This window comes from Phascolarctos cinereus, unplaced genomic scaffold, assembly GCF_003287225.1.
Source record: "Phascolarctos cinereus isolate Bilbo 61053 unplaced genomic scaffold, phaCin_HiC Scaffold_2;HRSCAF=192, whole genome shotgun sequence".
NCBI lineage: Eukaryota > Metazoa > Chordata > Mammalia > Diprotodontia > Phascolarctidae > Phascolarctos > Phascolarctos cinereus.
The window spans coordinates 5,525,468-5,546,853 of NW_027555625.1; the positions used below are offsets into that span (position 1 = coordinate 5,525,468).

The 21,386-nt window shown below is 49.7% G+C and overlaps 1 protein-coding gene across 5 annotated transcripts in view; it reads left to right on the plus strand.

Moving 5' to 3' along the window:
• SMC6 (structural maintenance of chromosomes 6) overlaps window positions 1-20,007 on the plus strand; it is a 54,862-nt gene extending 34,855 nt beyond the window's left edge. For all 5 annotated transcript variants that reach the window (XM_020967421.2, XM_020967425.2, XM_020967422.2 and 2 more), the window contains 11 exons: window positions 2,872-3,032; window positions 4,931-5,066; window positions 6,013-6,093; window positions 6,599-6,769; window positions 8,489-8,626; window positions 9,784-9,929; window positions 15,575-15,700; window positions 16,695-16,800; window positions 18,159-18,311; window positions 19,134-19,231; window positions 19,540-20,007. In XM_020967421.2, the coding sequence (XP_020823080.1) occupies window positions 2,872-3,032; window positions 4,931-5,066; window positions 6,013-6,093; window positions 6,599-6,769; window positions 8,489-8,626; window positions 9,784-9,929; window positions 15,575-15,700; window positions 16,695-16,800; window positions 18,159-18,311; window positions 19,134-19,231; window positions 19,540-19,657 (1,434 nt within the window). In that variant the 3' untranslated portion in view covers window positions 19,658-20,007. The remainder of the gene's footprint in view (window positions 1-2,871; window positions 3,033-4,930; window positions 5,067-6,012; window positions 6,094-6,598; window positions 6,770-8,488; window positions 8,627-9,783; window positions 9,930-15,574; window positions 15,701-16,694; window positions 16,801-18,158; window positions 18,312-19,133; window positions 19,232-19,539) is intronic.
• The last annotated feature ends 1,379 nt before the right edge of the window (window positions 20,008-21,386 follow it).

Genomic DNA, 21,386 nt, shown 5'->3' on the forward strand with positions numbered 1-21,386 from the left:
CTCTCAGAATGGATTCTTTTTTAAAGCAAAGAAGTTTTTTTCAATTAGCTCATGTCCACCTTTTTTCTCTTCTGTGAAAAAGAAAGAAAAACAAGACTCTTGTTAGAGACAGGCACACTCAAGCAAGCATGTCCAAAAAGTCTCCATTTCCATGTGCACCCCAAGTCCTTCTCCCAGTCAGGCGATGAACAGCACGTTTCATGATCCAGCTGGATGGAGCACTGGGCCCAGAGTCAGGAAGGCCTGAGTTCAGACCCAGCCTCAGATACTTCGTGGCTCTGGCCAAGCCACTTAAACTCTGTTTGCCTCAATTTCTTCAACTGTAACTTGGGGGTAAAAATGGCACCTCCCTGGTGTTGTGAGGACCCAGTGAAATAGTCATTGTGAAGCACTTGGCACCTATTAGGTGCTTAATTAATGCTTCCTAATTTCATCTTGCTGAGTCTGTCTTGTGGTTGTCTGAACTGTTCTGGTTCTGCTGGCTTTGCTCTATGTCACTTCATGCAGGTTTTCCTAGTTCGCCCTCGTTTCTAACCATACAGTATTATTTCATCTCCACCCTTTTGGTTTCCAGTTCTTTGTGCTGCTGTAAATATTTGTGTACATATAGGTCCCTTTCCTTATTCTCTAACATTTTGGAAATCTAGGCCTAGTCGTGGAATCCTTGGATCCAGAGGCACAGAGTTGAACGACTTTTTGGTCATCGCTTGGAATTGCTTTGCAGAACGGTTGGACCAGCTGTTCTCCATTTATTCCTATGCATTCCAGCATTTTTGACAGGGGTGAATGTTGGGTCTTGTTAAAAGCTTTTTCTGCATATATTGATCAATGTCATGTGGTTTTGTTTTTATTATTACTGTGGTTACTTGTGTTGATAATTTCTAATATTGAACCAGCCCAACCTTCTTGATATAAAATACAACCTGGTCATAATGGGTAATCTTTATGATACATTACTGCAATTTCCTTGCTAATATTTTATTTTACAAGTTTGTATCATTATTCACTAGGGGTATTGGTCTTAACTTTTCTCTGGTTTCAATATTAACACCGTATTTTTATTATGGAAGGAATTTGGTAGCACACCCTTTTCTGTTTTTCCCAATAGCTTATGAAATATAAGAATTGCATTTTCTTTAACGTTTGATAGAATTCACTTTAAATCCATCTGATCCTATTTTTTTTCCCTCCTTTCAGAGCTCATTTATGGCTCACTTATCTGAAATGGTCAAAGGAAGGAAGAACACACACACACACACACACACACACACACAGAGTAGTGTACAGAAATATTTTGCTTAACAGGAAAATAAGGCAGTGGGGCAAGAGTGAAGTAGAGAACAGGGGGAAATAAGTGAGGGTAGAATAAGGGGGGAATTAATGCTAAGAGAAGCAAACTCACTCTATCAGGTGGGTTGTGAAGCGGGGATGGGGGGGGTGAGAAAAACCAGGATAAAAACAGATTAACCCAGGGGGGCAGACGGGCTCAAATCTAGGGCCCAGCTGATGAGCAAGCACCTTTCTCCACCTACCCTCTTTTCCTTTACAGTGAAGAGGGAGGAAAATGCAGAATTAGCAAAGGGCAGCTCTGAGTATCAATCAGATCAATTCACCCATAGAAAAGAAGACAGCAAAAGGGATTACAAAGCAGAATCCAACCAAATATTGTTGACAAGAACCACCCTTGAAAGATTCATACAGTGTTCAAGTAAGGGGCTAGAGCAAAATAAGTTATGCTTCAGCTGAAGTGAAAAGGCAGGGGTATAGCCATTGATCACAGAGGAGACAATAGAAAAAAATAGATATTACAAGAGATAAATAGGAAAACTGCTTTTTGCTGAAAGGCATCCGGGACAAAAAATTAATATCAATACAAAATTTATCATCGTACTTATATATAACACACATGTATAATTATATATTAAATGTGTGTTTATGATTATGTATCATTTGTATACCAAATAATATAGGATCTAAAAATTTAAAAGAAAAGCTAAATGAGTTATAGGGAAAAAGATGGTAGAACCTGCAATATTAGGGAAACTCAGTGTACCCCTGTCAGACATAGACAAATCTAACCAAAAAGTAGTCAAGGAGCTGGATAGAATTTTAGAAAACTTAGATATGACAACTCTTTGGTGACTACTGAATGAGAATAGGAAGAAGTATACATATTTCTCAGTTGTGTATGGCACCTTTACAAAAACCGACTGTATTAGAGCATAAAAACCTCACAAAAGAGTACATTCAGTTCTCACTTAACATAAAGAGACTGTTCCACTGGCGACTCAGGAAGGTGGAACAGCTTCATTGCCTGCAGTGGAGGACTCCTGGCATGAAGCTGGACCGGTGCTGCTACTGCTGCCACTTCTACCAGGAACTGGAATCCTGTCTCCTACCTGCTGGCGAGTTAGATTTTCATAGTGTGAACTTATGTGAAGTGAGAGCTGTCTACAGAAAAGCAGAAATACTGAACTCACCTTTTATAGACCACAATGCAACAAAAATTGTATTCCACAAAGAGCCGCTGAATAAATAGTTAAAAATGATTGAAGACTAACTTTATCCTAAATAATTCATGGTTAAAAAAGAAATCATAGAAACAGTAGATACTTCATTAAGATGTTAGAATGTAAGATTTGTTGGGAATAATCTATGTGTCCTTCGCTGAAAGCTGACCTTTTGGCCTTTGTGAATATTTTAAATAAATTGAATAGACCTGATTCACTAAGCCCTGGGCTCCGCTTTGTTTTTGAAGGACCAGCTGATGGCCTGGATGTAATGGTCTAGTGCTGGGCCGGGCCATCAGTGTTTGGGTGCCATACTTGACCAACTGATGACAATTGTTTCTTGTGCCATTCTCATTTTCAGAGTAGCCCACTGGCTCGTGCTGTGATGCAGTCTCAGAAACCCCCCAAGAACTGCAATGAAGCCTTCACCGCAGAAGGTGACCAGGTGTTTGAACGGCGCTATTACTCATCAGAAAGAACAAGGCCTCGCTATCTCACTGGGGATGTCGAGAAAGAAATAAGGTGGGTAGCAGCATCAGAAAGCTGCACCAGAGAGGGAAGGGTGATACAGGAAACACTTCTGTGTTGCTCTCCCCAGCGCTTGTGAAGCTAGTGCTTCATTAACATGTCATTGCTGCGTGGACAGCTGGGGACCCTGCAGTGCTTAGAGCGCCAGGCCTGGAGTCAGGAGCACTGTGTGGTCTATTTGCCTCAGTTTCCTCATCTGTCAAATGACGTGGAGAAGGCAATGGTAGAGCACTCCAGGATCTCTGCCAAGAAAACCCCAAATGGGGTCTCGGAGAATCGCACATAACTGAAGGACGAGTGATACCCACAGTGTCATACGTGTCGTCTTTAGTGGGGTTTTTTGCCTCAATGGTTTTTGTTCCAAGAGAGGATTCAGCTCTTGGTGGTGGGGATGGGGAATGCAGAAATGCCTCTGAAATGGAAGATGTTCATAAAACTCATTGCATTTTTAAAAGAGAGATGTGGACACGAATGTCTCTGATGAACATGCTTGTAGAGCTCCTCAGGGCATTGGCCTTGGCTAGGACCACTGTGACCATGCATCTTGTCCAGTCTGTGTGTGAAAAAAAATTCCCTCTCTGGCCTGCTGCCCTCCCAGAGAGGGAACCCTTCTAGGCAGCTGGCTGTGCCGGAGGCCCTCTTGTAGCTGTGAGGTTTTTCTGCCCTTTATGCCTAAGTTTCTTGGTGGCAGCCTCCCCTTCTTGCCCCTAGGTGAGCCCTGAGAGGCCAGACAGCATGCTTAAAGATGGCGCTTACGTCCCGTCTGCACTTGTTTTTTCTCCAGGCTCACCCTTCCCCATCCTTTGCCTGGTCCGTGTCTGGTGCGGGCACAAAGGACCCCTGTTGGCCAGGGGTTTTCTAAAATGAGTGCACAGCACTGCGCATGTGTGTGGGCCAGGGCACACATAGCACAATTGAGAAGGCCTCTGTTAAGCGCATTCAGTGAGCTAAGCCCTGGGCAGACAGACAGGAAAGCTGGACAGCCCCTGCTCTTGTGGCACTGATGCTTTGGGAGTCAGCAAGACCCCTCAAACCTACTAGATTACAAGAGTGCTTCAGATGGCGGTGCCAGGGCAGCACAGGGCAGAGAGGTGGGCAGATGGTCAGGCCCGGTGGTCCACCCTGAGGGCCATCTTCTCTTTTCCTTTGTGCCCCCACTGCCCGACACAGAGGGAGCGCTTCTGAAAGCTTGTGAGGTGGGATGATGAGCCCCCTGAAGCCCTCCTGTGGGTCCTCCGCAGACCCACCATTCAGTTATTCTCTTAGTGTAAGACTTCACGGTTGCCCCTTCTAAACTTTATCTTCTGCCGGGTGGCCCAGCTTGTCAGCCTGCGGGACCTGTCCCCTTGGGGCCCTGTGTGCTCCATCTGCTCTTTCCGAGTCACGGAAGTACCGATTCCTCTGGCACTCCACAGGAGACCTCATCCTAAGCCTCCATTTTACCATTTGAATCAGTCAGTCTCCCACAAAGCAGAATACAGGATTGTCAGATGTCCTGCAACCCAGGGCAGCTCTGTCTTCAGCTTTCCCCTGACAGTTTAGAAACTGTCCAGAAGGGGCAGCTAGGTGGCACAGTGGATAGAGCACCGGCCCTGAAGTCAGGAAGACCTGAGTTCAGATCTGGCCTCAGACCAAACACTTGACACTTACTAGCTGTGTGACCCTGGGCAAGTCACTTAACCTGCCTGCCTTGATTTCCTCATCTGCAAGATGATCTGGAGAAGGATGTGGCAAACCGCTGTAGTGTCTTTGCCGAGAAAACCCCACATGGGCTCCCAGAGTCAGACACGAGTGAACAAACCTTCACTTGGTTCTCCCTGTGGATGGTTCAGAAATGCCCGAGCTTGGGCAGTGCCGCACTGGGGCAGTATCGTCTTTTGTTCCTCCTGCAGACATTTGGAGAAAGAGGTGGAGAACAGAATGGCGCAGCTGGCCGCGTTCCAGCGGCACGTGCGCTCCCTGGAGAGTGACCTCCGGAAGAATCAGGAACTGGTCACCAGCCATCACCGGGATCTGAAAGAACTCAAGGTGACAGCCACAGCCCTCTGCCCCTGGGCACCAGGCTGGGGCGGGGGAGGTGTCTTTGGTGGTCTCCAGAGGGCCATGTGAGGGACCCCCGGGCCCGGGATGCTCATGTGAATGGCCTCCACTTGCAGGCGGGGTCAGCTGAGCTTCCCAGGGCCACACGGCTGGGACGCGTCTGACACTGGACTCAAATTCAGCTCTTGTAGACTCTAGGCCCTGTTCCGTGATGCTCTTCTACAGTCCTGTTCTAGCCATAGGAGCTCACGTTCCTGACTGCATCAAGGTTCACCTTTATCACTAGAACCTCTCAGTCTCTCTGGGCCCCCCTTTTGTAAGCAAGGAAGCAGGCTTCGGTACTTTTGACTCTCAGCATGTCAAGCCTGCTTGCATCGATCAGTTGTACACAGCGCACGGAGCACCAGGGGCGAGTCTGCAAGACCCAGTTAAATCCAGCCTGATGCTTCCTGGCTGCATGACCCTGGGCCAGTCACTAACCCTGTTGGCCTCAGTTTCCTCATCTGTAAGATGAGCTGGAGAGGGAAATGGCAAACCACTCCAGTATCTCCCCCCAAAAAAACTCCAAACTGGGTCACAAAGTCTGACACAACTCAACGACAGCAGTGTTTACATGTACTTCTGTGTGTGAGATCTGCATGCGTGCCCTGAAATAGCCTTCAGCCTGATAGAGGGGATCTGGGGGTCCAGTGGTGTGAAGGAGGGGGCGGGAAATGAGGCCTGTCAGGAGTCTGGGAGCCTGGGACTCCGCATAGGGAACCCCATGCTGATTCTTGGGGGTTGGAGATATCTCTGGCCTTGGGGCTTGTCCAGTATGTGGGTGGCAGCAGGGGGCAGTCCCAGGATGGGGGGGAGGGGGTGCCACAATTTTTTGAAAACTGACCTAAGTCTGAAAAATATGTGGACCAAAAAATCCTAAATGTTTTTCTTTCAGATTAAAGTAAGAAAAATCATTGTAGAAATAAAAGATCTTGAGAATGAAGAAGAAAACCAGTCCGTGGACATCTCAACCCTGGTGAGAATGTGCAGCCTCTGTTTTCAGACAGGCTTCACCCTCGAGCCAGAATGATTGATCTCCCCTTGTGTACATGGCCCCCTTGGCTGCTGTCCAGCTGGGTTCTGCCCCTGCACTGCCCACAAGGCCCCTTGGCCCCAAAGCATCCGTGTTTTTCTCCCAGCCCCCTCCGTGCACTCTGCCAGGGCCTCCTCCACCCACCCACGTTTGTGTCCTTCTGGTGTTTGATTGTGGAACGAGACAGGCCATCGAACGTTGGGCCCGTGGAGCCCAGTGTGGCTGCCATCTCCTCCTGCCTCGTCCTGTGCCCGGGTCCCTCTGCCCTTTGGGCACCTCTGCCAGCCGGACTAGACCCGTTTCACCTCTTCCCTCTCATCCCTCCTCTTTGCCCACTTTCTGCCATTTGCCAGAGGCACGGCCTCGCTCCCAGGCCTTTTCCCCTCGGGTGAGCGGCGCCACGTTTTTTGTATTCAGAAATGCCCTTCTTGATTCCACTTGTGAGCAGGAGGAGGAAGATGAAGAAATTAAAAAGCGGATGAAGGAAGTAGAGGGAGAGATGAAAGTTCGAAAGGAAGAAATGGAGAGTTTAAGAAAACAGAAAGCAGATGCCGAGCAGACGTACGAGGACTTCAAGCTGAAAATCCATCGGGTTTCTGAATCAGCAGAGCCTGCGAAGGTTTGTGGTGTCGCCTTTGGGTCTTTGGGTCTCCCAGCCATGGTGCGCGTCTGCCCTCAGAGAGCTTGGGAAGCAGGGTCCCTGCGCTGTGAACTGGGGGGATGCTGGCTGCTGGCTTAGCCCCGGCAGTTTTCTGCAGAGGATGCAGAGGGCAGAGAGAATCATTTGTTCAACCACCCACATACAAGGGGCTGAGTCAGGATTAGCACCCAGAGCCCTGGGGTCCAGATCTAGTGCTCTCTTTAGTACGCTTCCCTGGGGTACAAGGGGTGGGATGTTCACAAGGTCATCCAGTGGCAGGCTGGGCCGGGAAAGCAGGCCTGCCCCTCCAATAATACTGCCTTCCCTGGCTCTCTGGGAGATGAGCTTAAGCTGTTTCATTCCAGTCATCAGACCTTCCTTCAGCCATCGTTTTCTTCCTGCCTGGGCACGGCTCTCAGGGGAGAGGGGGTAGAATAGGACCTATGTGCAGGGGGGAGCTGCAAGGTCGTGGGGTCAGAAATCAGTCACAGTTGTCCGGTGAGAATAGGTTAGTGGTCCCTGGGGTCCGCCTCCAGATCTTGGTGTTGAAGCCAGGGCCGCCATTTTGCACAGTGATGTTCTCCAGGCTCACCGGCAGCTTCCTGATTGCTACATTCACTTGCCCTTTTTTCTTGGAGAGTTGGGGGGTGGGCTCCATCCTCTTTGCCTCCCAGCAGCCTCTTCTCCCTTCGCCTGAGGCCACATCCTGGTTTCCTTTCTTCATTCCTTTCTTCCTGTGACTTCCTCCCTCCCTCCCCTAACTTCATCTTTCCCATCATTCCTTCTCTGGTCACCATGCCTAGCCGTGGCCTCTTCTCTGTCCTCGTCCTTCTGCATGCCTCTGCATGCATTTCACCAGCTCTTCCTGCAGGCTTGGGGACACTGACCTCCCCGGGTCTGCCTCCATCCCACTGCGCACCTCTCTTGCATATCCATCCTTTGTATGACACATACGTGTGACATCTGTGCCCCTTGACCATGGCTAGCCCTCAGGACTCAGAACAGGGCCCTCTTCTCTCTCTATGAGAGTTCCCATGGATTGAATTAGCATCTCTGCGGGTGACGCCTAGGCCGGGGCCACCTTAGACGTCATGTCCCTGTGTCCATCCAAAGGTTCTCCAGAACTTTCCTCTTTTGGGGGGCAGCACATTCTTCCAGTCACCCCTAAGTTCATTCTCCCTCCGCTTGGTGCAGGTGTGATGCAGTACCATACGGTGCACTTTACTTTTGTCGAGGGCCTGCTACGTGCCAGCTGCTTTGCTGGGCCCTGAAGATACAGCCGAGAAGGCAGCAGCCCCTGCCTTCAGGGGACTTCTAGTCTGATGGAGGCGTGGAAGCCCCGCAGAGCTAGCTGAGGGCTCCCCTCTGGCTCTCCAGCGAGCTGCGAACTGCGGAGGTCTGGGCCCCACAGCCGATGCTGTGTCTCCACAGCCTCTCTTTGCCGTCCTTTCCTTCCTGCTCCCTCGGGATGGGACCTTGTCCCCGTCCTATTGCAGGTGCTCCCCCTTGGGTCCCGCGGGCCTACCTTGGCTTGGTTTGAGGCCGGGCTTGTCTGTCCGTACCCACCTTTGTGCCTGTCGCCTTCTCTGAGGCTCCTGAGCTCCCCGAGCGGAGGCTGGAAGGGCCTTCTCTGCTTGGTCTCTGTGCCTGCAGGTGCCAGGCAGTGCCCTGGCATTCACTCAGCTTTTACTCCAACAGGAAGAGCTGAATCAGGCATACATGGAGATGGACAGCCAGAAGCGATCACTGCGCCATTATGAGGAGAGGCTCAAGCAGCACATGGACGCTCTACAAGCGAAGAAAGAGGAGCTGGCCCAGACGGAGAGGGAGCTCGAGGTACCAGGCGAGGGAAGAGGCAGGGCGAGCTGGGCGCCGAAGCCCAGGATCCGCAAGGCACCCATTGTCCTGTCAGGGATCCCTGGCACCCTTCCTCAGGAGAGTGGTGTTTTCTATGTGTAGAAGAAGCTGATGGTTACAAAGGAAACCAGTCCTAAGGGACTTCAGTCGGTCAGCCTTACACACTTATTGAGCGCCTTCTGTATGCCAGGCACTGTGCTAAGCTCTGGGGGCTCCAAATACAAGTAAAAAGTTCCCCATGCTGGGCGGGGGCCCAATGGAGACAGAAGCCCAGAAAGGCCCTCCAGGAGATGTGAGGAGTGGGCAGACCCAGCTGTGTCCAGGAAACAGTTGTTGTCCAACAAGAGTTTCTAACTCCCTGCTTTACTTCAACCCTCCTGTTTTCCTGATGGGCAGACTGAGCCCTGAGAGACTTAATTAGCTGAGGCTCACACAGGTAGATGGGCAGAGCCTAGACTGGGGAGAGGGCAAGGGGAGGAGGCGGAGAAGCTACCCTGGTGGAGGGTCGGGGTGTTGGCATCAGGCAGTAGACGGAGGGCCGAGGAGGGCCTGGCCGTGTGAGCCCCGGGTTTGAGAGGCTCCCACAAGATGAGGGAGAAGTGTGCTCTGCAGGCCTTCCTGGCTGCCCGGGGGGGGCCATTAGCACTGAGACGGCTTGGTGGTTCTGTGCCCGAGGAAAGTGGTGTGCATTCATGGTAGCATTTTTAAATGAAGAGTCACAGAGGGGATGCTTTTTTCAAAGGTTATTTCTTTTAAAGCATTTTTTTATCAACTACTTTTTACATTACCTCTCTTTCCCCAAGGACTCTTCCCTCCCCCTCCTAGAGAGCCATCCCTCACAGCCAAGAATAAAGCTAGAGGGGAGGGCACAGGGAGCCCATGTGGTGGTTGGGGTGTCACAGCGCTCCGTTGTTCATTTGAGTCCTTGTCCAGAGTCACCGGCTCCAGCGTTTCTGCCTTGGTCAAAGTCCCCTCTGGGTTGGCCTGCAGCCCGGCTTGGGCTGCTCAGACTTGTTTGTGTAGCTGCAGGCAGTGGAGTTGTTTTAGCTCCTAAAGCCTTTTTTACATCAAAGGAATTCAGGGGAAAGGAGTTTTTAAGTCTGTTACTGAGCAAAACTGCACTTTAATTGTTTTAGGAGAAAACTGCTCTGGCCAAAAAGATCTGCCCCGAGCGAATAGAAGTGAAGAAAAGTGCCTCCGTTCTCGACAAAGAAATTACCCACCTGAGGCGGAAGATCCAGATAGAAAGTGACAGCCATGGGGACAGGGAAGAGATCATCAGGTAACCGAGTGCCCCCTGTCTCACAGCTGACTCTGTGGTTCCAGCCACAGCAAGCACCCTTGGGCCATCACAAGTCTCGTTTCCCAGGTGGCTCTTTGCCTGTCTCCTCGGCATTCCTGAGGGGTCCCAGAGGCAGCTCTCTCCTGCCTCCTCAGCCCTCTTTTCTTTTTTTCTTTTAAAAAAAATTTTCTTTTTCATTTTTGGCAAGGCAGTGGGGTTAAGTGACTTGCCCAGGGTCATACAGCTAGTAAGTGTCAAGTGTCTGAGGCTGGATTTGAACGCGGGTCCTCCTGACTCCAGGGCTGGAGCTCTATCCACTGCGCCCCCCTCAGCTCTCTTTTCACATGGGACTGCCTCTGAGCAGACAGCTGGGATTTTTTCCTTTCTATGAAAATTGGTTTCCTTCCCAAGATTTCAGAATTCTTTGTTCAGTGGCAGGTAAAGCACTTTGGGGTTGGTCTTGTTGTTTTTCATGTAGTATCTTCTTGATCTTGGATAGATTACTGGTTTTTTTTTTTCATTTGAGAAAAAAGAAATCTTTACCAGGATGACCATGGCCCCAATCTGTTCTTTTAAAATGGGGTTCGAATTTACTCAGACAGGTTGTGTTGGAAAAATAATGATGAAACATTTTGATGGCTGGCTCATTAGACTCTAAATGAGAAGTATTTTCCTAGGAACACTTTCCAGTGTTAGGGAGATCATTACCTCCTAAGGTAATTTTTTTTTTATTTTTTAAATATATATTTATTTGTAGTTTTTAACATTCATTTCCACAAGTTTTTGAGTTTCAAATTTTCACCTCATCCCCCTCCCCACCCCAAGATGGCATGCATTCTGAATATCCCTTCCCCTAGTCTGTCCTCTTTTCTTTCTTTCCCCCCTTCTCTTATCCCCTTCCCCTTCTATTTTCCTGTAGGGCAGGATAGACTTCTGTACCCCATTTCCTATATTTCTTATTTCCCGATAGCATGTGAAAACATTTTTTTTAAACATATGTTTTTAAAACTTTAGGTTTCAAATTTTCTCCCTTCCTCCCTCCCCACCCACCCTCATTGAAAAGGCAAGCAACTCAATATAGGTTGTACATGTGCAGTTATGCAAAACACTTCCATGGTAGACATGTTGTGAAAAACTAACTCTATTTCCCTTAATCCTATTGCCCTCCCATTTATTCTATTCTTTCTTTTGACCCTGTCCCTCCTCAGAAGTATTTACTTCTGATTACCCTTTCCCAATCTGCCCTCCTCTCTATCATCCCCTGCTCTCTTGTCCCCTTCTCCCCCTATTTTCCTGTAGGGTAAGACAGATTTCCATACCCAATTGAATGTGTATGTTATTCCCTCCTTAAGCCAAATCCTATGAGAATAAGATTACTCATTCCCTCTCACCTTCCCCTGTTCCCCTCCACTGTAAGAGACTTTTCTTTTCTGTTTTTTTTGTGAGATAATTTACCCCATTCTACCTCTCCCTTTCTTCTTCTCTGAGTATAATCCTCTTCATCCCTTAATTTTATTCTCCAGATATGACCCCTTAATCTTCAACTCACCCTGTGCCCTCTATCTTCTTCTATCTATCTATCTATCATACATATAATTTTTTTCCTCCAACTACCCTAATACTGACAAAGGTCTCATGAGTTATAAATATCATCTTTCCATGCAGGAATGTAAACAGTTCAATCTTAATAAGTCTCTTATGATTTCTCTTTCCTGTTTACCTCTTCATGTTCCACTTGAGTCCTGTATTTGAAAGTCAAATTTTCTATTCAGCTCTGGTCTTTTCATCAGGAATGCTTGAAAGTCCTCTATTTCACTGAATGACCATTTTTTCCCCTGAAGGATTATACTCAGTTTTGCTGGGTAGGTGATTCTTGGTTGTAATCCTATCTCCTTTGCCCTCCGGAATATTATATTCCATGCCCTGCGGTCCTTTAATGTAGAAGCTGCTAAATCTTGTGTTATCCTGATTGTGTTTCCACAGTACTTGAATTGTTTCCTTCTGGCAGCTTGTAATATTTTCTCCTTGACCTGGGAACTCTGGAATTTGGCTAATATTCCTAGGAGTTTTCCTTTGGGGATCTCTTTCAGGAGGAGATCTGTGGATTCTTTCAATTTCTATTTTGCCCTCTGGTTCTAATATATCAGGGCAGTTTTCCTTGATAATTTCTTGAAAGATGATGTCTAGGCTCTTTTTTTGATCATGGCTTTCAGATAGTCCAATAATTTTTAAATTCTCTCTCCTGGATCTATTTTCCAGGTCAGTTGTTTTTCCAATGAGATATTTCACATTGTTTTCTAATTTTTCATTCTTTTGGATTTGTTTACAGTGTCTTGATTTCTCATAAAGTCACTGTCTTCCAATTGCTCTATTCTAATTTTTAAGGAAGTATTTTCTTCAGTAATCTTTTGGACTTCCTTTTCCATTTGGCCAATTTTTCTTTTTAGGGCATTTTCTCCTCATTGGCTTTTTGGACCTCTTTTGCCATTTGGGTTAGGCTATTTTTTAAGGTGTTATTTTCTTCAGTATTTTTTTGGGTCTCCTTTAGCAAGCTGTTGACTTGTTTTTCATGATTTTCTTGCATCACTCTCATTTCTCTTCCAGTTTTTCCTCTACTTCCCTTACTTGCTTCTCAAAATCCCTTTTGAGCTCTTCCAAGGCCTGGGATTCATATTTTTCTTGGAGGCTTTGGATGTAGGAGCTTTGACTTTGTTGTCTTCTTCTGGTTGTATATTTTGATCTTCTTTTCACCAAAGTAAGATAATATAGTCTGACTCTTTTTGCACTGCTTGCTCATGATCCCAGCCAATTACTTGAGTTTTAAACTCTTTGTTAAGGTAAGAGTCTGCTTCCAATGTGGAGAATGTACTGTCCCAAGCTTGGGGTTTGTACAGCTGTTTTCAGAGATACTTGTAGGGACCTGTAAATTTTCAGTTCTTCCAAGGTGGTATGATAAGGGGCGAGGTGTTTACTCCTTTCCTGGCCTGTGACCACAAGTATTCCTTTCTGTCCTGTAACTGTGAGGAGGGGTTCCTCTCCACAGCCACTACAAGCTCCACCACACCAGTGTTCCTCCTCACCCCAGCACTGCGGCCCAGAACTGTGACCCAGATCCAAACACGGGCAAAGCAAGAGATTCCTGCCTCAGCACTGGCAAAGAGATCCCTGCATCCCTCTCTGATCAGCCACTGGATTCCCCCTCAGTCTGTGGGCCAGAAGCTCGGGAAGCAGCTGCCCCCCCCCACCACGCTCTTGGGAATGAAGCTGACCCTGCCTTCCTTTCTCAGCACCGACAGAAACAGACTTTTCCCACTGACCTTCTAAGTTGTCTTTGACATTAGTGGGTTGAGGAGTCTGGAAACCTCCACAGCTGCCCAATTTCCAGTCCTCTGAGGCCTGCTCCAGGTTCTCTGTGGCCTGCGTGCCCATGCCATGCTGCGCTGTGCTCCGAGCCCGGCGTGATACACCTTTCCGGTCAATCATCCAGGTTGTCTTGGGCTGGAAATTTGTTTCACTCTGTCTTTTTGTGGGTTCTTCCACTTCAGAATTTGTTTAGAGCCATTTTTTATGAGTATTTGGAGGGGTTTGGGGGAGAGCTCAAGCAAGTCACTGCTTTCACTCCACCATCTTGGCTCCGCCCCTCCTAAGGTAATTTTTTAAATAGCGCTAATTATTAGGAAGTTTTCCCTTATACTTGGAGAATATTGATCTCTTTGTAATTTCTTCCCAGGCCTAGATCTGTTCTGTCATCAGTATTTGAAGGCAGCCATCCTTAGGTCTGTCCATCCCTTCCTCCTCCTTCCCATCCAACTTTCTCCCACCTAGATAGCCTGTGTTCTCTTCACCATCCTGGTTGACCTCCTGTCCCTCATCCTCCAAGGCACCCCAGTAAAGAGTACTGCCTCCAGGGGCTGCCCCCTCAAAGAGCACCACCGTGATGTCCACCTCTTTGAAGAGTGAAGAGCACTGTTATGGTGGCTATCTTGTCCAAGAGCAAAGAGAGCTGCTTGGTGGCTGTGCTATCAAAGAGCACGGCCATGGTGTCTGCTCCATTGAAGAGCAAAGGACGCCACAGTGGTGGCTGCCTTGTCCAAGAGCACCGTTGTGGTGGCCGCCCTCTCAAAGAGCAAAGAGCGCCGCAGTTGTGGCTGCCTTGTCCGAGAGCACCATTGTGGTGGCCACCCTCTCGAAGAGCACCACCATGGCGGCTGTCCCATTGAAGAGCACCCTTATGGCAGCTGCCCTGTAGAAGAGCACCTTGTGCCACGGTGGCGGCCAGCTCCCCCATTGTGAGCATTGCTACCGTGGTGGCCGCCAGCCTCCGGCATGCCCTCTTGGGCTTGCAAGGAGAGTCAGTGATGGCATCCCCTCCTAGAGCAGCAACATCCCTGGACTGTTTGCTCCTCCCGATCTCGGCTCCACGGAAGCCTCTCCCTATGGCGCAGGGGCGTCTCAGTTTACACCGTGACCTCTGTGCTCACTTATGTCCAGCTGTTCCTTCTGACTTGTCGGGGCCCTGCCCACCTCGAGAAGGACATGCTGCCAGCTTCCACCCCACCTTTGTCAGCAAATGGGCTTCGTAACAAATGTGTGGGCCCCTATGTCACGACTGACCGCTGGTCCTCTCCTGAGGTGTCATCGTCCAGCCAACTTGAGCCTTTGTCCTGAGGCTTCACCGTGACCTGCACAGCAAGATGTCTGGTTCCCTCAAGTCTTGTTTTATGGGCTCCACGTCCCTGGTCAGCTCCTGGGGACTCTGCTTCCTCCAGACCACTGGATGCCCAGCCGTCTGCTGGCGGCCTTTGGCTGGCCTCTCCTCAGATGGCCCAGTTGGCCTGGACAGGCCTGGAAAGCTAAGCTCAAGGCTCTGATCAGGAATCCAGGGGCTGAGGCAGAGTGGAGTCAGGGTGAGGGCTGGGCACGGCGTGAGGGAGATGACGCAGAACACTGCTCCCTCTCGTTTCTTGTCTTTGCCTTGGCAGAAAGGTTAGTACCATGTACAGAAACAGAAATGCCTTTGCAGCCTCCAGGTTGGCAGGGAAGAAGACTGACTCTGCCTCAGAGAGGCAACTAAGACAGGGAAAGACAGAGGCCTCTAGGCCTGTGTGCAGTGGCGTGCAGTGACTCCATGAGAAATGGCCGAGCACGTGGAATCAGAGAGACCCGAGCAGAGCCGAGAGCACGGTTTGTCCTGTGCTCACACTAATGCCCAGGGTGTGAGGGCTCCGTGGAGCATGGTGGGTCCCACAGACTTCCGAAGATGGGCTGTTTGGCGCCTTTCCTCTCCAGGACTGCTGTGCCCATTGACAGCCCGGTGACGGTCAGGGGAGGGCAACAGAAAGAAATTGGATGAGGAGTGGGGTCCTCAGAGACACCGCCAGCTCCTGCCATTCTTCCTTCCCTGAGACATTGATTCCTGTTGGCTGGCACTCACCTTCATCTTTAAGTGACTCTTCAGTTTGTCTCGGGCACCTGGCAGTGGAGAGTGTGGGGAGGAGGCCGTGCCGGTGGGATCAGGCGTGACCTTGGCAGCCCCTGTGCTGAGCCCAGCTCTGGGGGGGCCCCTGGAGGCCTCCTGCCCCTGCCCTGGGGCACCCTGACGGTGCACCTCTTCACTCAGAACTCACTGCCTGTTCATTCTGCAGGCAGTACAAGGAGGCCAAAGAGACCTACCAGGACCTCGACGGCAAAGTGAAGAGCTTGAAGAAGTTCATCAAACTGCTGGATGAAATCATGACCCAGAGATACAGGACCTACCAGCAGTTCCGAAGGTGAGCGGCCCCCGCGCCTTGCCGCATCCCTGCATGCGTCACCCTCCGTGGCTTACAAAGCCCTGGCTGCACATGTCTGTGTGCGGTCTCACGGGAGTCATTGCTGCACACCTTTGAGGTAAGGACTCCCCTTTTACAGGTGAGGAAACTGAGGCACCCAGAGGTCAAGGGATTTGTTCTTGGTCAAGAGTTAACGAGAAAGCTTTGAAGCCAAGGCAGCAGAAAGTCAGGGCAGAAGGCAGCCGATAAAGGAGACCTCCTGCGATAATTACATTTAAGGAAATTGAGATCCTCTGGTCCATCCCTTCTGCCTTGTCCCTGAGAAATGTCTCTCAAGCCTTCACTTCAATACTTGGTCCGTCTTTTGGGGGTCAGGGAGGATGCTCCGGGGTAAATGCCCAGGTTTCCCCTTGGGTTTATAAACATCTACTTCCCAGAGAGAAAATGGGAGGTCCCAAGAGCCAGCCCGCATGTGGTCAGGGGCCCACCGTATACATAGACATGCAAGCCCAGCCCCTCCAAGCACCATGGGGCATGGGGCTGGGCACTGAATGGGGATCCGAAGGGGAGGGGGCTGCAGCAGAAGGACCACTCCTGAGGGGCTGCACCTGCTCTGCTCAGCCCAGGGAATGGGCCCCAAAGGGAGGGGGAGGGCCCTCTGGGGAGGCTGAGAACAGAGAGGCCCCTTCCCCCTTTGCCGCCTCTGAGCTCTGGCGTTTGTGGGGGGGCATCAGCAAGTCGGGTGGAACCCAGAGTCTCCTGAAATGCTCCCGCCTCTGTCTTGTTCAGTTAATAAGACTTGGTAATGTTCCCTGTTAAAATCTCGAATGAAAATGAGAAACTAAAAGTTGTCAGCTGAAGTCTTCTCATGGCTCCTCGTGGCCTTGGTTCTCCAAGGCTGTGCCCTAGAACAGAGAGGCCCTGGGGCAGGTCTGAGGGTCCGGCTGTTGGGGCCGCGGCTTCTCTTGTGTGAATGGTGGTTTCTTCCCTGCAGATGTCTCACCTTACGATGCAAGCTGTACTTTGACAACCTGCTCTCCCAGCGGGCCTACTCCGGCAAGATGCTCTTTGACCACAAGAATGAGACCCTGGCCATCACAGTAAGTGGTATTGGGGCTGGCCACCTCTCTGGCCTGAGGCCTTCCTTGGGGGCAACTCCTGGCCCTCTCCCCCAGGTGCTCTGCCTGTAAATCTCGTTGGCTCTGTCCTTTGGAAGTCCCTGATTTGTTGGGACCATAGCACCAGGAAAGTGGAATCTTCAATTGGGATGTAGAGGGCACACGGACAAAACCTGGGCCCTCCTCTGGCAGTGCCATTGGCCCTGCTGTCTAAGGCTGTGCACCTGGCTCCCCTCGGCCCAGACGGAAAAGGGCCACTGCCTCTAGGGAGAGCCAGGGTCTGCAGGAAGGAGATGCATTCACCTGACAATGCCCATTTGAGTCTCAGGAAAATCCCCTGGCGTGTGCAGAATGGTTGTAATCCTCATTTTATACATCAAGAAGTTGGGTGGTTTGTCCATCCGAGTCAGGAAGAGCTGGGTTCAAATCCAGCTCTGTAGCTTTGTGACTCTGGCCAGGTCACCTAACCTTCATCTGCCAAATGGGTATAGTAAAAGCACCCAGCTCCCAGGACTGCTGTGAAGCTCCAGGGAGATCTTAGTTGTAAACTGCTTAGCACAGAGCCTGGCACACAGTAAGCGCTTCATAAATGCATGCTGGTATTATTCTTCTCCTCCTCCTCATGACTTATTCACCCGTCGGAGCCGTGAGTGCCAGCACAGGGCAGCCATCCCCCACGGGCTCACAGAGACCCTGGCGGTGCCCAGAATTCTTGGTGCATCTGCTGTAAGAGTTTTGGAGATCACTCAGGGTGATGTGCTTTTGCTTTGATTTCTTCTATACTTCATGGCAGCTGCACAGGGGAGAAATACCTCCCTCTCTGCCCATTGGGAAAAGGTTCTGGGCTAGAGTCCTGGTGCTGGAGAGGGTTCTGCCCCTGTGGAAGCCCAAAAGGTGGCCCAGCTGTGCCATAGGGTGCACTGCTCTTTAGCTGCTGGACTTGGGCCCCCGGCTTCGATACCGTGACTTCCATGTTCCCTGGAGCTGACCCTACCGCGGCCTCTCTTTCTGTAGTGGAAAGAGCCCGGATGTCCAGGGACTCAGCAGTGATTGCCACAGGCAGGGCAGGGTCTTCTCTGAGACCCCTGCCGGCCTTGGTGTGCTCACTTGTTCTCTGGGCTCTAAGGGCAGAAGGGGACCAACCCAAGAGGAGCCATGATGCACTTCAGTGCGTCCCAAGGGCGTCCTCACCTTCCACCTGCTACAGCAGGAATGGAGCTCTCCAGCATCTGTGAGGTTAGAACAGGTGACCCAGCCCGCCAGAGGGTCTCGGCCAGCGGCGTAGCGCCCCTTTCCTGCATTCAGTAAAGTCTTTTGTTCCTTTCTCAATTCTCCCGAAGGTCCAGCCTGGAGAGGGGAGCCAAGCTGCTTTCAGTGACATGCGGTCCTTGTCTGGAGGGGAGCGTTCTTTTTCCACCGTTTGCTTCATTCTTTCTTTGTGGTCCATCGCAGAGTCTCCCTTCCGCTGCCTGGATGAATTTGATGTCTACATGGTATTGTCCAATCTTGCATTCCCTAATTTCTACTTTACTTTGGGCACTTAGAAAGGGCATCATGTGAAGTGAGAGAGCGAAAATAGCGGGTCAAGGAGTCTGCTTCCCAGGTGACCACTGGAAAGGAAAACAAATTCTAGCATGGTTTTGGGTCTTTTTTAAAAATCCATCTGGTTATTTATACTCATACTTTGAAGAAGACAATTTGAAGTGGTGGTTTCTGTCAGCCCACTGTCTTGTTATTTGACCATTCATGATTTTGGAGACTAACTCCCTGCCCTCATTCATTTCATTTGAAAGAGAGCAGATGCTGGATGAGGGCGCCATCTTGTGCTTCTGTTTAACAAGAGGCTGGTGCTCCCCTTTTACGTTCAGGAAGTGTCCTGGAGTGTGGTGGGCCCATTCTGTGCCAGGCCAGGACTCATGTGTTTGTTCCACCTGTGGTAGAGGAAAAAAGAACACTGAGGTGGGAGCGGGGTGTAGTTTGGCCTTTTATATTTTGGGAGCTTTGCTTGAGAGAACATTGAGAGGTTAATCAGTTAAGACTGACTCATTTGATGGCTGCGTAACGTATCGTGATTGTTAGTTTATTTCCAACTTGTAAACATTCAGGGCAGACTGAGCTTCAGCGAAAGCTCCTTTCGGGGTCACCTGAAACCTCGGGAATGGTGACCAGTTCACCTTTTCAGATGCTGTTTATTGGGAGGCTTACGGTAGCGAGGAGATTTAGGAAGGGGAAAGGTTTGTTCTGGGCCCGACGTTCCACGCTCTAGAGCTCCCTGGTCAGCCAGGACCATGAATCACTGGTTCTCGCCCCTTCAGGACATGGTCAACAGAAGAATCGCCATGGACATGATCCTCAAGATGGCCAGTTCCCAGCGCTACCGCCAGTTCATCCTGCTCACTCCACAGAACATGAGGTAACATGCCTTTCTGGGGCCTCTGCCCAGAGGCGTTTTCCTGGCACGGTCTCTGGGACGGTAGGAGGTGACCGGGGCTCCAGGCCTGACCAGGCTGCGGGGCCCAGGACACTCTGTCACCGTCTGGCCTCCTTGTGCCCGTAACAGCTACTCAAGGGAGTCCCCGTCTGCTGGGGACCCACCCCATTCTTGTTCTGGCGCTCCCCCGTCTGCCTACTCTGGCTCCTGTCCAAGTCACACCGTACCGTTCGTGCTTGGTCCCAGGGATGTCCGGCCCGGGAGTAATGGTGTGTTCTGTGTGTTTCCAGCTCTCTTCCCCCGAGTAGACTGATTAGAATACTCCGAATGCCAGACCCAGAGAGAGGCCAGAAAGGCCAGAGAGCCCTGCCTTTCCAGCCGGCCAACAGAGACCAGGAGGAAGAATGAATCAGATATCTCACCAGTGTGATTGTTGTTGTCTTCTCAAAGTGTCTGTGAAGTCACGTGTGAAGCTGTACTACCTTAAAGAAGAATATTTGAGAATTTAAAATTGTTCAGCAATTAGAGAAGCCTCATTGTTCCCCCAGTAGTAAAGGGTGTGTCTCAGCCTCGAACTATATAGATAAAGAGAACCAGAATGCCATTTCCTCCAGTGTGTGGCTTTGAGAAAGTGCAGTGTTCTAGACCGTCCCCCCTCTCTCTCAGGAGTGTTGTATAGACATGCCTGCATGTACATTTGCTTTGGATTTATGTTTACTTTGTTTTTGCAGATAGCCAATAAATGTTTCAGAGTTTGATTGTTTCCACTGATTCTCTTCCACCAACATGTTGCATTCCAAAGTTAGGTGTAGAAAAATTTGTTTGTGCAGGGAATGTGTCTCTGTACACTTACAGACTGGCCCTAAGACAGGTAGTAGTCACCTGCGTTCCTTGCCCTGGAGAAGCCCCGGACTAGCACTGACAGGCTCGTCTCCATCTTCCTCCTAGCAGTGGACAGGACACACTAGGATGGGCAGAGGAGGGAGGCAGGAAGGCCCATTGATAGGTGGCTGCAGTCATATGGGGTGGGGGTGATGGCCAGGTCACCTGCATTCCTTGCCTTCAAGAAGCCCAGCTGATTTGAAATTTTGTTCTGCTATGCCACATTTATTTTTTCCTTTTAAAAATTATTTATTTTTAGCATTCCTCCCTCCCACCCCTACCCCACTCGCTGAGAAGGCAGACAATGCGATATCAGTTATATACGTGAAATTGTGTAAAACATTTCCATGTTAGCCATAGTGTAAAACAAAGAGAGAGAAAGAAAGAAAAACTACCTGTCAGTTTGCATGCAGAGCTCATCAGTTCTCTGGAGGTGGATGGCACTTCTTCATCACGAGGCTTTTGGACCTGTCTCATTGTATTGATCAGAATAGTCGAGTCTTTCAGTTGACCGTCATTACAACATGGCTGTTACTGTGCACAGCGATCTCCCGGTTCTTCTCACTTCACTTCACATCACTTCATATAGGTCTTGCCGTTATTTTGTTCTGAAAACCACCCCTGCCTCCTCATTTCCCACAGCACGATAGTATTCCATTACATTCACATACCACAGCTTGCTCAGCCGTTCCCCAGTGGATGGGCATCCCCTCAATTTCCAATTCTTTGCCACCACAAAAAGAGCTACTATCAATATTTTTGTACATGTGGATCCTTTTCCTATTTGCATGATCTCTTCGAGATACAGCTTTAGAAGTGCTATTTCTGGGTCAAAGGGTATGCACAGTTTTGTAACGCTTTGGGCATTGTTCCAAACTGCTCTCCAGAATGTTTGGACCACTTCACTTCTCTTCCGACAGTTCTTTAATGTACCTACTCTTCCCCGATCCTGTCTAGCATTTGCTGTTTCTTATAGGTGTGAGGTGGTGCCTCAGATTTGTTCTAATTTGCCTTTCTCTAATGAGTAGTGATTTGGAACACTTTTTCATGACTAAATAATTTTGTGTTTTTTCTTTTAAATTTATTTTTAGTTTTCAACATTCACTTCCACAAGATTTTGAGTTCCAAATTTTCACCCCATCTCACCCCTCCCCCCACCCCAAGATGGCATGCGTTCTGAATATCCCTTCCCCTAGTCTGTCCTCTCTTCTATCTCTCTCCCCTTCTCTTATCCCCTTCCCCTTCCATTTTCCTG